We start from the raw sequence: 16,331 nt of genomic DNA, 5'->3' as shown, positions 1-16,331 counted from the left end.
GATGTTATCTCTCAGGCTGTTAATCCAGCACTTCCCCATCAAGACGGGATCTTGCCAAACAAAATGAAAAGGAGCAAGTGGAGCCCTGGCAGTCATCTCCAATGGCTTCACAGACAAATTATTGGGGCAAAATTATTTAATTGTTTTTTTTTTAAATGTTTAATTTTGTAAAATTCAATTAAAAGATTAAATGTAACTTTTCATTTTGAAATGGCTCATTTTTGTGGGGACTTATCACAAACATTAGATATTTAATGTTTTTCGGCTCTAAAGAGAAATATAGCCTCTTCTAGAAGAACTACTCATTTCATAATTTTAACACTAACTTTTTCACTTGACTGTCTGAATTTCAAAGTAAGTTTGACCATATGTGGTTCAGGAAAACCCAAAAAAGGTACACTTGTCCTACTGCACAGGTCTCTACTTGGACTGAAGGAGGAACTCTGCAGACTTCTTTGGAACTGAAGAAACTAAAATAACTGGATGATCCAAAGGAGAGAGTAATAAAATGGATAACATAATGTATTCGCAGTTACTACGTTGTATTTTTCTCATTCTTTTAATGCAAAACTTTTAATCACAGTCTGTGCTTGCCATTCTGCAGCCATGCGTTTGGTTAATTAACATACTTTTACAAATAAAGCCAGACAATAACTGAAAAGAAATGATATAAACTGAACTTGCAGGAGTGATAATGCAACGATTAACATTCAACATGGTGAGAACCATCTCGAGGGGACCCTGTAGGTGTCACTGTTATACTTGTTATGTGGTGTAGCTGCTGCAGTGTGAGTGTCATTAGAAGGGCAGAGACAGCAATTCAAAACAGGGGTCATGTGCTGATTTTTCTTTTTTTCGTTTGCTGTCTTATTCCACACCTGTGATCACAACTGAGATCTCAAATGCGGAGACATAACTAAGTCAGGTTAATAATTTCACTGATTTTAATGCTAAATGTGAGACATAACATAGCTGAATTGAAATTGTTAAATAGGAACAGAGGTTAGCTTTATCGTAGATGAATGGACTAACAGTTGCTGTCAGGAATATGGTTTAAGGTGTGTTAAAATACAATCCTTAATCAGAAGCAAAACAAAGAGAGTTTTGCTGTGACATGACTGACGTTGCAGCAGGGCGAGACTTACTGTGGCTGAGAGGACAAAAATTGTCTGTGACATGTCAGCACAGGCTCGCTGTTCTCTCTCACTCTCTTGAGCTCAAGTACATGACATAAATGATGATAAGGTTTCCTACAACTTGAAAAATTACAAAACATTAAAACATCAATAGAGCGCACACTACTGATGAAAGAGGAGACTTGTATTGAAAGGCAGAAGAAAGGTGATTTAGGTGGCTTTAAACGTGGTGTGTTTGTTGACAGATAAGCTGGTCCGAGTATTTAAGAAAACTGCTGATCTTCTGGGATTTTCCCACATGAATATCTCTAGGGTTTACAGCGAATAGTCAGGAAAACCAAAAATATCCAGTGTGTGACAGTTCACTGAGCAAAAATGCCTTGTTGATGTCAGAGGAGAATGGCCAGACTGCTTTGAGCTGATAGAAAGGCAACAGTAACTCAAATAACCACAACCAAGGTATGCAGAAGAGCTTCTCTGAATGCACAGCTCATCGAATCTTGATGGGTTACACCAGCAAAAGACCACCATGTGTCAGCTCAGAACAGGCATCTGAAGCTACAGAAGATGGGAAAAAAATGTTATTTGGTCTTATTCAGATGGTAGATTCAGAGTTTGGCGTAAACAACATAAAAACATGGCTCCATCCCACCCTGAATCAGTGCTTTCTTTACACTGGTGGTGGTCGTATGACCCATCCATCCATTTTCTTCTGCTTTTCTATATCAGGGTTGCGGCATGACTGCAGCTTATTATCCTTTACATTTTGGTTATTCTACAGACGCTTTTTCCGAGCCAATACTTTCTTTAACTGTACGTCAACTTAATGTCACTTTGCGAAGAGAAATATGCCACTGCCAGGCTAAAATATCACATTGAACCCAGTAAGTATATTTACTGCAGTAACCCATCATCATCATAGCATCATTTAGTGAAAGATCAGTACATTCAAACCTTAAAACATTTTTAATTTCCACAGACAAAAAGAGAAAACTCAAATATTTTTCTTTTTTTTTTGGTATAATATCTTCATTTCCATGTCACAACAGTCTCTAGTGAGGTAGACTACAACAGGTCAACAGTTTGAAACGCTGGTCTTTAAACTGGTATGTGAAATGACATGAAATAAATACTTCCATGTACAAGGTCTTCAACATGAGGTAGAAACGGTTACAGAGAATGTACAAGATACAAGAAAAGTACATGTGAATCACAAAGATAACAGTGAAGTCTGATTTTCCATCTGCGAACGCCAACACTGACTCCACCCCCTTCACTGAATCAGAGTAACACAAAGAAAAGGCAAATGCTTCCCGCAATGTGTCTTTTGAATGCAGAGCACATCCTGTGTTGATTCACTTGTTGTAACCAAATACTTGTAAAAACCTGGGGTAAGCATAAATCATGATTTACTTAGCACCTCTTTCCTAATCTGAATTTCTTTTCTGGTGAGCTTCTACTTTTTCCCCTTAAACCGCATTCTGAGTAAGATAGTAAAAAAGCACTAAAATGGCTTTTAATTACACTGAATTTCCAATTAGTAAAATTAAAGGGGAATCCATTCACTTTAGATTTGAAGTTTAGCTTTGTAACAACCTAGACATCTCAAGCTCATGTTTCATTTGCCCTCCTGCTTCCACTTAAACAGATTTCTACTTTAAACTGCCAGTTGTGACCAATCACACCTGTTTGTGAATCACCGCATGTGATTAAGAACATTTCTGCCAATTTATGACACCAGAGTTTCACTTTCACTCTGGTGGCTTGTGGCTCAATCCAGTTGGGTTTAGAGGTGCTTAAGGGTCAAAACTGAAGTAAGAGTTTCCTGATTCGTTCATTTAATAGGCTTTTTTTAAAAATTTGAGGTTGGCACAGTTCATAAATCAGTGGCATAGCAGAGCAGCAAAGCCCCAGTGCGCTGACAGTGTTGGTATTCAACTTAATTCAACTTGAAGTTAGGGCTAAATTCAAGCTGAATCAAGTGGTTTTAAAATACTGAAATGGTGACTGGATACTTTATTAAGACATTTAATAAAAATATCGCTTATGCACCATATACTGTAGTGTGTGTACATCTTGATATGTGTTTATCAGGAGTGCTTTTCCTTTTCCCCACTGCTAACTACACTAACACTTGACATGCCAATATTTTCTCCACCAAAACCTACTGGAGACTTACATCTATACGTGGAAAAAAATAGATCTAAAAACATCATTGATGTACGTATGGCATGTCTTTAAAAAAAATATCTGAATTACATTCAACATTTCAGGCCTTGATATAAAAACCTCGAGTTTCCCGGAGCTAAGAAACCATGTAGTGTTTTGTGTGTGTGTGTGAACGCATGTACATGTGTATGTGTACGTGTGCGTTCACACTATTAAAAGGCCTTAAAAGTTCATTGTTTCCCTGAAGTGTCAGCCATGGCATCGTTTTCATCTCGCTCCATTAAAGCTCCCCCACCGACACCCTAAGGTATCAACATACATTCGTAGTTCATCTTTCTGAGGTAACAATATTCTTCCTGAGTATTCAATAACACGATAAATCATCCTTCTGACAGGCAAAAGTAAAGAGAAAAACATATAAAGAAGTCAAATCTAACGACAAGCAGGTAAATTTTAACAAAGTATGTAGCTGAATAAAACTTTTAAGAGGCACTCGCTCAGACGCATATATCCTCTGCTGCAACGTGCGTGCCTGTGCAGCCACACTGAAGCAATAATGAGCTTTTATGTAGCTAACCTGCACTGAGTACATCTTCCCAGTATGTACAATCATCTATGTTTTTCCATTGTACAGTCTGAGATAAAGTTGGGTTAAGGATTAGCAGAAATATCTGTGTGAAGAAGATGCTTTTAAGATGATTGAGGCATACTTGATTTACCCATACTGCGACTTTATGAAGGCTAAATACATTTTCAATGGATTTTCATGAATAAAAGCTATTTAAAGTATTTCCCTACTTCAAAAAAAGAAGAAAAAAAAAGAAAAGAAAAACAAGACAGTTCACCTGCAAATCCAATATATGTATTTTTCCCTCTGTTGTCTAGTGCTGTTCATCAGTCTGGATTATTCAGGTGTGAGTCAACAGTTGTTAACTCTGCATTATAAATAATAGGACTAAATAGCGATGGCCTTGTGATGCTCAAAATAAACAAACAAAGAAGAAACAAACAAACAAACAAACAAAAAACACCTAAAAAAAACAAGCATCAATGTTTTACTGTGGCCAGTTTTCAGTAGGGACTATTTTACATCTGTCTACATACACCAACCAAAAGTAGTGTGTAGCTAGCAAACACCCATCTTGCCATGGGCAGATGCATGGACCACAAGGCAAGTGCCATTTAATTCCATAATTCCAACTAAACTCTAAATTAATACATTGCAGGAAAAATACATAATTTTGATTCTGAGGTCAACTGCCTGTCAAGAAAAGAGTGGCGTCATGTATATTATGACATAATTACGCAGCATAAGCAGCTTGATATCTATAAATGAGACAAAAATGGTAAGTTGGGGAGCAAGGAGAATAATTAATCAGAGGACAAGAGGTCCAGGATAGAAGATAAACATAAACATGGAGATAAAAAAAAAAATCTAAACAAAAGAAAAGTGAAATGAAACCTGAAAACATTCATTTCTCAAGGCCAAGCCAAGCACAAAGACTTACAGCCAGCAGTGTAGTCGGGATTGTGCTGAAGTAGTATGGCATTCTCACCACTTCAGTTATTGCTCTTTTTACTTTTTGGTCATAATGATTTTTTTATTATTAATTTTTTTTTTGGTTTTTTGTGGTGCGATAGAGCATATTGCAGTCAAAGGCCTTTTAAATACATAACGGCCACAAACAATTACACCAACTCCAAAAACAATGTTGCAGTGCTGTTGCCACAGTAGCAGAAAAGGGAATAAATAGGATCCTGAGAGAAACAGACACGCGTACATTTAGACTGTCTTAATGATATCTATGTAGCGAATGCCTCAACCTCACTCCTAAGACTGACCTCAGCCTTACAGGGCAAAACGCCTCTGTGAATCTTTGGGAAAACATGATAAACAAAAACGTTAATGTACAGGAAACACCCGGGAAATTAAATGTTTCATCGACAAATTCAATGTTATTTCCCCGAGTCTGTCAGGGTTAGGAACCCTGGGTGGTTTTTAAGGAGCAAGGGAATCCTTCAATATGCCAACCTGGTCTGTTAGTGCCCTCCAGTGGGGTCCTCAGAGTGTGCGTGAGATGCAGATATCTTCATCTGCATTCTCTGCTGCTGAGGAAAGCTGTGCTCCCCCGATACACTCTCTCCTGCTAGGCCTGATGGCGGGCTGTACTCCCCTGCCCTGACGTAAGGGGGTGATATGAGGGGCTTTCCAGATTTGAAAGACTGTGCATCTGAGGCGGGCACACTCATATCATAACCATTGCCATGCCCGTTGTCGGAAGCTTTGTTGTGACTGTTCCCGTTGCCATATTTTCTATAGCGAGATCCTTCCACCTCTGCTCCCTCTTGTCGTTCCTCTGTCATTTCAAAGGCCTTGCGTTTCAGAGGTACACCTGTCTCGAGCGTCCCTCCAAGGCTGTGAGATGGGTAGTTGTAAGTCCCCCCCACCATGGTAGGCCTAGGGGCCAGAGGAGTGGGAGCGCTAATCCCAGACGGCAGGTAGGACGCACTGGGGCGGCTGTATCCCGAGGACAGGCTGGTTTGGGGGTAGCACCCTGGGGGGTAGTTGTAGACAGGTGGGCTAGGGCTGTAGTTGGACACTAAAGTAGGTGGAGCCTGCAAAGAGTGTAGAGGGGTTGGTGGGAGTGCTGCACTGGGCTGAGGGCAGTATCCTGAAGACAAGTAGGTGCTGTTGTAAGCAGGAGGGTATTCCTGAGATGATGGAGCACTGCACGAGCCAGCACCACTAAAGCCTGGCTCAGGGGCCAAATTACTGCTCACCACTGTTACACTTCCTGTAGTCGGGATCCCCACAGAGGCAGGGGCCACCTTGGTGCCAGTGAGTGCCTCAAGTCCAGGGTAACAGTCCATGCCTTGAGCCAGAGTCCAGGGCTCAGAGTCTGATTTTAAGAAAGTCCCATGCTCTGCGTAAGCTCCCGTAGCAGGGCGGTCCAGGCCTGAGTACTTCTCAGCGTAGCGCTTGAGCAGAGAAGAAGCACTAAGGGCTGATATGTCGTCACTGGCCCAAGGATAACTTGTAGGGGCGAAGCTTCGGCGAGGACCTGTAGCGTAGGGGTCGTGCTTGTGGGCAGACGGTGGCGAGGTGGTGGAGGTGACATCTAAGTGCTGTTCAGGCCACTGAGATAAAGGGGCGGCGTGCTCCGGAGACCAGTGCATCTTTAACAAACCTGACAAACAAGAACAAAGATGTTATTTCACATAATCTCAGAATAATAACCCTGATCAGATAACATTTCTACACCTACTTTATGGTATTTAGCTCTTCACAGGGATTCCAATTTCTTCTAAAGAAGACAAGATCTTATATCTGCCCTCATAATCACCTTGCAACGCTGGCTCTTTTCCACAGTTTTGTCAATGCTTAGCCCATGTCCTTCTAAACAGTCTCTACCAGGCGGAGGCCAACTGCTCTAATCTGTATGAGAAGCTACCAACATAGCCCCCAGCCTGGTCTCCACGGCGATAAGCCTCTATCAGCCTGCACACTGCCCTCTGCCTTCGTCTCTCTCACATTGGGGCCATTGTATTTTCTCTTTGAGTCTCTTAGCCCACAAAGCCACCCCCACCAAGCGTGTGATCTAATTCGGCCCAAACCTCAGGGGTCTGCTGGACGAGGGGGGGGGGGGGGGGGGGGGGGGGGGGAGAGGTAGACTAGCTTTTCTCCAAATTACACAGAGACTGTCCCACTAGCATCTATGGACACTGAAGTGTGTGTCATTAGTGAAGTGACTGACTGATGAGTGAAAAATGACAGATTTTTGATTACACACGCACATTTGCACAGAGTAATCCGCTGGTTTAGTGGCTCAGGGTTTGTCTTTTTGAACTGGCATTAAGCTGACATTCCACACATTGCAGAGTATTACTAAAGTGTCCTGACCCCAGGCTTTGACCAGAGGGGCTTCCTTGCAACCACTGGACAGCTTTATTGATTTCTGATACTGCATCAATATACAGTACTGGACAAACATGGTACCATCCTACGGGCACTGGCCATTTACTTGTTGTGTCACATCAAGTTATCACAGTCTAAATGTTCGAAGAAAGTCTAATGGAGATGTTGGAACAAGATAATAGTTTCTGCTGTGTAAAACCTGAACCATGAAGTAACTGCAAGAAAAACTCTAATTTTGTGAAACTGTATTTTAGTGAACATCTAACAAATTTTAAAAAATAAATTATATATCAGTTTGCATATGCAGGTTTTGATTTGTATCATGTTTGCTACATCTGACATTTCTGTGCAATGTATTGCTTAAAAATGAACTTCTGTAATTTATTTAGGTTTTCACTCATGTCTGGTCTGAAACTGTCTGCAAGTGGATTATACCAGGTTGGGTCAAAAGTCCACACGGACCACCAGATGGGTCGCTAAACGGTCCACACGTTGATCCCTAAATTAAATGATCCTTCAGCCTAATAATCCCTCTCATCCATTCCAGGGATAGCAAGTGCTCTTGTCTGGCACAAGCTCCACCCTTGAGCTGAGAAATCCCCACGCTCCAGGGAATTCTGACCCGTCACGGTGCACAAAAACATTACACATTCAAAACAGCAAACACAGGCATCAAAACCTACCTAAACAAAATAACTTGACCTAACCCTGAGAATTATTAGTCATACACCTGTACACTAGACAGACTCGTATTCTGTTTAGTTCTGAGTGTGGGTTTTTAAATAGTATTTCACAAGCCCCAAGGGAGTAGGGGTCGTCTAAGCCTCTGTGCCTGCTGTGTTGTGAATGATATTCCATATTTCTATACAATGCCAGTCTTTCATGTCAACATCAAATCCCCCAAAATGTATCTGAAGGAGATTAAGGGATAAAAAAAGAGCACTTGTGAGGAAGAAGCCCTCATGACATGTTTCCGGGGTGTTTGTTACTGTCATGTTTTTAAGGTCATTCACATTAACAGAACCACAAGTGTGAAAAGTTTATAAATGTGTGTTGATAACGGCTCTACCGAGATCTCCACTTTGTCGTATTTGAATTCATAATCTTGATGCTCCTCCATGGCAAACTTTCAATTAGATTTATTGGAAAAATGTGAGCAATTGCTATAGTTACCTAATAGAGAGACAGATATTTTGTGCTTGATTTCTTTAGCAGGTTTGCACTAGTTGAACTGACAAGAACTTAGCTGAAGAGAGCACAACTACTCGATTACATGCTAATTAGTATACTGTACTTAACGATTGCTTATTTCTTGAGCTGCTTCATCATAAGCTGCCATTTATTTTATTTTCAACATGTGAGCTCTTCATTTTCCTTTGTGTCTACTTAGACTTTACTTCACTTTGTCTTTTTTCAATGTGAACAAACTATATGTTACTTGCATGCTTAAAATATTTGATAAATCCAAAGGAAATTTACAACCAATTTCTGATTTCATGGCAGACGAACAGCTAAAAGAAACAAAAGGAAAAAAAAGAAATATGACCCAGTGTTTGATTTATGTCTGCATAGAAGGAGTTTATAAGAAACTGCTCACAGTAGGCTCAACACTACAAAAGCACTAGTGCAAATGGGAAGTGCAAATACAATCAGTTCAGTTTAATTCAATTCAATTCAATTTTATTTATATAGCACCAAATCACAACAATGGTCACCTCAACCGCTTTATATTGTATGAGCAAGCACTTGGTGAGAAGGGGAAGGAAAAACTCCATAGGTTGTCCTTTCTCGTATGTAGCACAGAGCAGGGGACAGTGTGTGTCATTTGTGTTCTCACATCTGAAAATACTCTGGGCTACCATGGCTCTCACTGAACAACAGCTCAGAGAGGATCCTATGATCCTATGTTGGATCAGCGGAAGAGGATGGATGGTTGTTTTTGCCAATCCCACTGAGAATCTGTGTCCCGCTTTGTAAAGCTTCCAGCTCAATACTGCATTTTTCTTTATTACATATAAAACTATTAAACAAGATTACTGACATATGTGTGAAGATAATCTGCAATGTGAGATTTTTGGCATTTTTAAAAAAAATGAAATGGCTTCATGGAATTATTCTCATATAAATTCATAGCTGGCCAACATCAATGACATATAGTGGTGGCCATCAGTGTGGTATTCACTGATCATACTGATTGCAGGCATGTGGCAACCATTTTTCCATGTTGTCTTCAGTCTAGTTCTCTAACGACATCTCCACCACTGGCTCTATAATTTAGCCAAGGCTCATTTGAGCGCGGTGATCTACTATTTCTGGAACCTTCACCAATTTTGGCAAAAGGAATTTAAAACCTGAAGACATGGAAAGATCCCCCTGAGATGAGAAGATGAAGAGTTAACAGGTGAGTCCGTCTGTCAAGAACCAGACTGAGAAAGGTACCTGAGTTAATGATGGATTAGAGCACATGAGGCTTATGGGAGCGTTAGCGCGTGTTTAAGCTAACAGTCAGCTCCAAGAATTAAAGAAGCATCACTTGCAAACTCACTCTCAATCCTGGCGGTAACTTTCACAACATAACATAACACAAGTCTTTACATTACATTTTCAAAATAACTTCATAGTTATTTTTCATTCTCATCTCTTCATAATTTTCCAAATTAATAACATATGGCAGCTACATCAGGAAAAAAGTATTTTTATTCATATTTAGGCAAAAAAAAAAAAAAAGATTCTTGAACTTTATTTTTGAAACACATACTTTTCAAAGAGTTTGTTCCATGTCCACTTAAAGCTGGACAACATGTGTTTTGACCTTTGAATTTTGTATGGAGTGACACATAAGTGTCCAATGTAGTGGTTTATGTGCAAGTATGCCCTCAACACTGACACAAATACAAGAAAACAGCCTTTGAATAACTGTCCAATGTAGTGACCACAATGCGCGAAAGGGTTAATGAGTATATTTCATTGCTTATTTATATATTCTGTATTTATATAGGTATATATTTGCTATATTTATGCATATTCTCTTTTTCCTGTTTATTTTTTACTCTAACTTCTTACTATGCAAATTTCTGTTGGTGTTCTGCTACTGGAAACAGAATTTCTTTAAGTAATCTTCAGGAAAAGTTCTCCATTCTTCTTGCAGGACATTCAAAGCTTCTCACTGATGTTCATAATTCCATCAAGGCCTGTAAAAATACTTATGCCTAAATCTTATGCCTGGCTCTTTTATCTTTGACATTTTTGCAGGTTTAACTAAAGAAATTGGAACAATGATGTGATTTTTATTGCAGGTTGCTTGCAACAAAGTGACTATAGATAGAATTTAAAATCAGTTCTTGAAGTTGTTTAATAAGTATAGACACAACACTGGTTCATTCCTTGAGTTTGGTGCCTTTTTATGACCGAACGATTCATAGGTCAGTGTTAAGTGCCTAAACAAACAAAGAAACATTCCTCTGAAAATGCTCAGGCCCAAGGACTGGACTGAAAATGAGTGAAAAAGCAGCCCATGCCCAAAGAAAAACTTTACAAAACCTCCAGAAAGCCTGAAGAGCTTTTGCTCAAGCCCACTTTGAAAATGACATGAAAGTCTGGCTCATGTCGATACACAGACTAGATCTACTTTATAATATTAATATTCCCGATAATAAGCTGGCTAGAACATTTCTGAGATGACTCAAAAACAGGAAAACAAAGTTAACTGCTATGCATGCAGGAAACGCTGACTCTTATGTTCAAAGGTGCATGTAACCAGAAATCTTTTGCAAACTAAATTGCTGTTACTATGACACCCCACTCAAGTCCTGTGTTTACATGTCTTTGCAATAAGAGACAATGAAACTGACTGAAAGCAGGAAGTCAAGTCAAGTCACACAAAAACGCACTGACGAACTCAGAGTTCACTACACAGAAAAATGTGCCTTGCATCAGTGTGTAATCATGTGTGCTGTGTGTTTAAAGACAGCCAAAGACAAACACATAAGGTGATTCTAATCTGAGACAGATGAGTGCTTAAAGTGTATAGAAACGCATCTATGCACAGTTAAAATGTAACTTGTTCTCTCACCTGCTTTGAGTGGTCACTAAGACTGGATGCCTATAAACTCCAGCCGCATTGCTTTTTTGAATAAATGGTCCCCAGCCATCAACAACCACCACCGGAACCAGTTTCAGTGCTCTAATTTGGATGTGACTATTATAATGACTTGTACATTTCAAAAACTCTGACAAAACTGCTTGAATTTTTCTTTTCTGCAATTCTGCAACTCTGTGTGTCAGTGGAGGCTAGCTTGACTCCCAGTCCACTGCATGGTCAGTATGAGTAATTAGGGGTTAATTAGATGGAAGTATATGTGGGGGAAGGGGCTAGCTGAAATGAGATTTAGGGGGTTGTGAGGAATAAGAGATGGGTGACTGGCTGGATGGAGAGTGGACACAAAAATCACCCTTCTGCAGCTGTAGGGTCTCTGTAAGTGCTTTCAGTCCACCCACAATAAACAAAGACACCCCCTGAAGACGGAAAATCCAAAATACACACACACAAAAATACACACACACAAAAATGCACACACACAAGCTGCAGCAAACTACAGTCTTATATTGTGTTTTTTCCATGGAGGGTTCAGCTTCAGCTGGCCAGCACGCAGATGGACTCTCGGTCATTGGTTGAGTCAAGCTGCTGGAATGCCAGGAATCTAACCTGAGATCTATTTACAAAGCACATATCCTTTCCATGCACTCAGCACGCCTTGTCTATTCCCAGGCTAAAGGAAGCGAGGGAGAAAACACAAAGAGAGAACGTGATTCCTTACAGTGCTGACAAATGACCTTGTAGCCTGTTTGCACATTACTGAGTGATTTGTATTAGTTAGAAGTTGATTCATGCCACTGCCAAGATCAATACACATCAGAGGAGAAACGGTATACGAGTTTACAAGGAGAATGTCACGCCAGCTGAGATGAACAATGAAATGCACGCACTTTACCCATATATCCCTGTGTTTCAAGCTAACGGTATAAATTAGTGTTATAGTCCTGTGAGCACTGACCAAGAAAAAAAAACTGGGTGTGCAGTCAGTGGGAAGGAGAAGACCCTCCCTCCCTCTCTCTTCCTTTTATTTCCCCTTCCCCCTTTTCTCCAGGCCTGCACACTACACCAGGCCATGCTGCTGTCAGCCAATCAAATACTGTACCAGGTCTGATTCAGACTTTAAACATCCCTAACCTGAAAGCTATTTGAAAGCTCCAAAGCCAAATGAGAAGATCAAACTATGCCAACCACAGAGTTTGACACAGTTTGATCTCTGAATCACGACACAGCTGGTTTCAGCTCGATCATTTGAATCCTCCGTTCCCTCTCATTTAATTTCTCTTTTCTCTCACTCGCATTTTGTTCATTCTTCCTATCCCTCCTGCTATCTGCGCAATAGCAAAGACCAGACTCTGTGTCCCAGCCTGTGTGGTCAGTTTCCCTTCCCCCACTCCTCTAAGCTCACACACTCACATGTGGCAGAGGTTGGCCTGGCCCCTCTTTGCTTATTGTGTCCACTCATATATCAGGCTGCAGCTGACCAGTCCCTCCTTCTACATCTTCTCCATCTGTCCTTCACTTTGCTCTTTCTCTGTCGTTTTCCCCACCGGCGCCGCACATCTACACTATAACACCTAATAAGGAGCCGCGGCTTGTTGCACTTTCTTTTAATCAGGTTTTTGCGATTATTAAGCAGGGCTGATGCATGCGTGTGGAGACAGAGGGTGATGTTTATGCGCCCCACTACAACAGCACTAATGAGAGGCTGTTGACACCAGGTTACTAACGATCTGGCTTTCATTCACAGAACTGCTTCACCCTGGTAACGGGCGGCTAAAACGCACTAACGCCGCTCATCACTCTCACATTATCATCATTAAGGACAAACAATCGCAGTCACCCACACCTTAACGAGCTGTGATTGTTTCCTTATTTGTGTTTGGGAATTGATCTGAAATTTGTCAGTGTGTGTGACACGTGACTGGAGGTGGTGCGGTTGGGAGTAAAAAATAAAATGCCAGAATGTGAGCGTGTTTAGTTTCTATGAGTAGAAAACTGACACACTGCTGTGAGTTGCTTTTGAGGAAGGAATGTGACACGTAGATGTTACCAGAGCTTCTTTCTACACAGACAGCCCCATCGTTGTGCCTCGCGAGACGTCAGAGACGAAGTATCGTGACATTTTGCTGTTTGTTAGCTGCTGCTTCTCTGTGCAGTTGCTTTAGAATACACAAAACATCCAGCGGTAAATCCCTGTTGCATTATTCCAATCAGGTTAGTGTTGTAATCCTGTTAAAGCTGGTCCTGATCAATAAGCCGGTCAGTCAATACAGGTATATTTAACAGTCTAGATAGGAACCTCGCATAATCAGTACACATATGAGTAAGGGAGGGGCTATTCTGTGACATGTTTACATGATCTGAATATATTTTGCTTTTACATACTCAAGTAACAAACAAGTATTTTGTGGAAATGCCTTCCAAATGTGTCAACTCTTTACCACGTCTGGTAAAAATACAACTGGAGTTTATTCAGATTGAACATGTGTACTGCCCTAAACCTGAGACCTAAAGCCTGTTCAAGCACACATTCATTCTGCAAAATATGTGTGGCGTTTCTAAAAAGACAAACATCTGCTGTCTGTTTGGTCTCAAAAAACAGTGTCTGAACACTTTCTGTGAAATTCCTCAATGCAAAGCCTGGAGACTCAGCTGTTAAAGGCTTCAGGGTATCTGCCTTCTCAACATGACTGCTCAAGAGATCCCCCTCCCTTCACCCCAGCAATTCGCTTCCCACTGCATATCCACAGGAGATGAGTTCTGGACAAAAGAGGGGCCTGAAGAAGAATGTGTACAGGAAAACAAACTCAAGCAGAACTGGAGCATGGTATGCACGTACAACATGATGCATTCATCCAATAAGTGTCTCCCAAATGCAAACCAAAAAAATTAAAGACTTACTGTATGGGGTGACAGGACTGAGCATTCTGCAGCCCTGGTCCCAGGTGAAGAGGAGAGGACCAGGTCCACTTGGTGCTAGTGAGGGCCCAGCTGCATGCTTCAGGGTCTTCCTGGGTTACCGCTGTTGCTTCTGCTGCTTTTGGCTGTACTGCTGCTGGTAAAGGCTAGTGAGTGGCCTCCTGTACTGCTTCATGGTTCATCTCATAGTTCAACACCACTCTGACACATTGCCACCTGAAGAATGCAAACAAGTCAGTGTCAGAGCCAGCAGACACCTTGTCCTGGTTTAATTGCTGTCGCTTGATTCTAATAGATTTTACGAAAATAATGATAATTAAAAATTAAAGTCATGCTTACTCGCTTACACCGTAGAGCAATATTAATATTCGTTTATTTTACTGCAAACCTTCTAACAAAAAAAGTAAAATATTTGTTGTCATGTAAGCTGTTATTGAGTGGTAATGAGCTTTGCATGTATTTTCATTGCGCTTGCTTTTCTGGTTCTTTCCTTAGCTGTGCGCACAGACACAAGCGCACAAGAGAGACTGAAAGTCGAACACTGACACAGCGCTTTACCCTGTGACTACAAGACGGTAAAGCACGGTTTTCATTATAAAACTGCAAACCAACAGAGGAAAGAGAACTCCATGCTGCCCTCTCTAATGCTGAATAGTTCAAGGAAATTTAGGGCAAAAAATGCGTCCAAAGTGCACGCACTTAAAGCAGGCACCAAACAGTCGACACAGAAGGCCAGCTAATTAGAGTTTAATACATATGAAGACAAGGGGAAAAGATGGAAGATAAATTGAAGTAATCTAAGTAAAAACGAAAATCACGACATTTACCGTAAGGAAAAGAGAGAACATCAGAAAGGACCGAAATGTGCAGGCAGCAGCGGAAACATTGTCATTACTGCTGAAGGGAAACCAAAATCTATTTTTTCCTAATAAGTGAGTAAATGGTTACAGACCTGACCATGCCTGGATTTGCCCGATGAGTGTTTCAGTTTGGGAAGTAATCCACTACTCCACAAATTGTAACAGAAGGTCTCTCGCCCTCTCTCTCTGCGTATGTGTGCATGTGTGTGTGTGTATGTGTGTGTCAGTGTGTTTGAGCCTCTTCTGGGATCCTATCCTTTTCTCCTACACTCCCTCGCTCGCCCTCCAGCTCGCCCCCCTCCCCGCCCTCGCTCTCCCTCGCCTGGTGACAACAGAGCAGCGCACGCATCCCCTCCCCCAAGCACGCCACCCCTCCCCCTCCGTCTCCCTTCTCTTTTGTTAAAACTATTTCAGCAGGAAGGGAGAGAGAGGGAAAAAGTGACCAATCATGCAGTGTCAGAGAAGAGCCTATTTCCCCCCCTGCGGTGTGTGTGCATGCGTCTATGTGTGTCTCTGCCTGAGTGCACATGTACCATTTCTGCACGTGCGGATTTGGAGGATTGATAAGACTTGCATGGGTGGCTGCATGCTTTTGGTTACAAACCTTCAGTCTGATGAATGGGCATGTTGGGACACATGCAGATGTGCAAAAAAAATTGAATTTTCTCCTTCACTGATCACATGAGAAGTTCAGTTATTGCCAATGACTTTTATTGATCTGGTACATTGATCTTAGTGTTGTTTGTAAGGTGGGGGCTGAAATGGCCATGTCAGTATTACCTAATTCCTCTGGCACACCATCCCCCCACTATACACAAATACACACATTCACACAGTAGCCTGCACACATGCATGGACGGCAGCAAACGACCTCCACATTGGCCTCAAACCTTTGGCCAAGAAGTGAGTTAATTTCTTCAACTGTAATTTATCAACATGGTTATAATGTGCAGACATAGTTTTGTTTGTAATATTGTCTCACTGAACACTCTCCACTCATGGTACGGTGTTGGAAAACCCTCTAAAACCCTGCAGGGCTTACCTCTTCTCTTTTGGTTGTGAGGCAGTAACCACATGAGCAATGTGACATGTGGGAGATGCACTTCAGAGGATGGCCGTACACAGGACAAACTTACTTCAATCTTTTTAGAGCATAATCCCAAAACAAAACAGACAGTTTCCCTTCAGTAACACTTTATATTAAGGTTCTTGCGATAGGTAACAAGGTGCTCACA

General features: G+C 41.2%; 1 protein-coding gene across 2 annotated transcripts; it reads right to left on the bottom strand.

Annotated features, from left to right (window-relative positions):
• Positions 1-587: 587 nt before the first annotated feature.
• On the bottom strand, positions 588-15,319 carry LOC146574295 (fidgetin-like protein 2). 2 transcript variants are annotated; one of them, XM_085273848.1, is made up of 3 exons: positions 15,189-15,319; positions 14,219-14,452; positions 588-6,493 (listed from the first exon to the last, which is right to left on the bottom strand). In XM_085273848.1, the coding sequence occupies exons 2-3, from the start codon at positions 14,241-14,243 to the stop codon at positions 5,346-5,348; spliced, it is 1,173 nt and encodes a 390-aa protein (XP_085129974.1). In that variant the 5' UTR covers positions 14,244-14,452; positions 15,189-15,319; the 3' UTR covers positions 588-5,345. The 2 variants fall into 2 exon arrangements, with proteins under 2 accessions (XP_085129974.1, XP_085129975.1); XM_085273849.1 differs by lacking the exons at positions 14,219-14,452; positions 15,189-15,319 and adding an exon at positions 6,572-6,698.
• Positions 15,320-16,331: the final 1,012 nt, after the last annotated feature.

The sequence above is a fragment of the Mchenga conophoros genome, linkage group LG5 (assembly GCF_057382185.1).
Source record: "Mchenga conophoros isolate Kocher_MC1m ecotype Shallow Benthic linkage group LG5, M_conophoros_male_GT1.1, whole genome shotgun sequence".
Classification (NCBI taxonomy): domain Eukaryota; kingdom Metazoa; phylum Chordata; class Actinopteri; order Cichliformes; family Cichlidae; genus Mchenga; species Mchenga conophoros.
The sequence above is the reverse complement of the archived record's forward strand: the minus strand, read 5'-3'. Positions and strand labels throughout refer to the sequence as shown.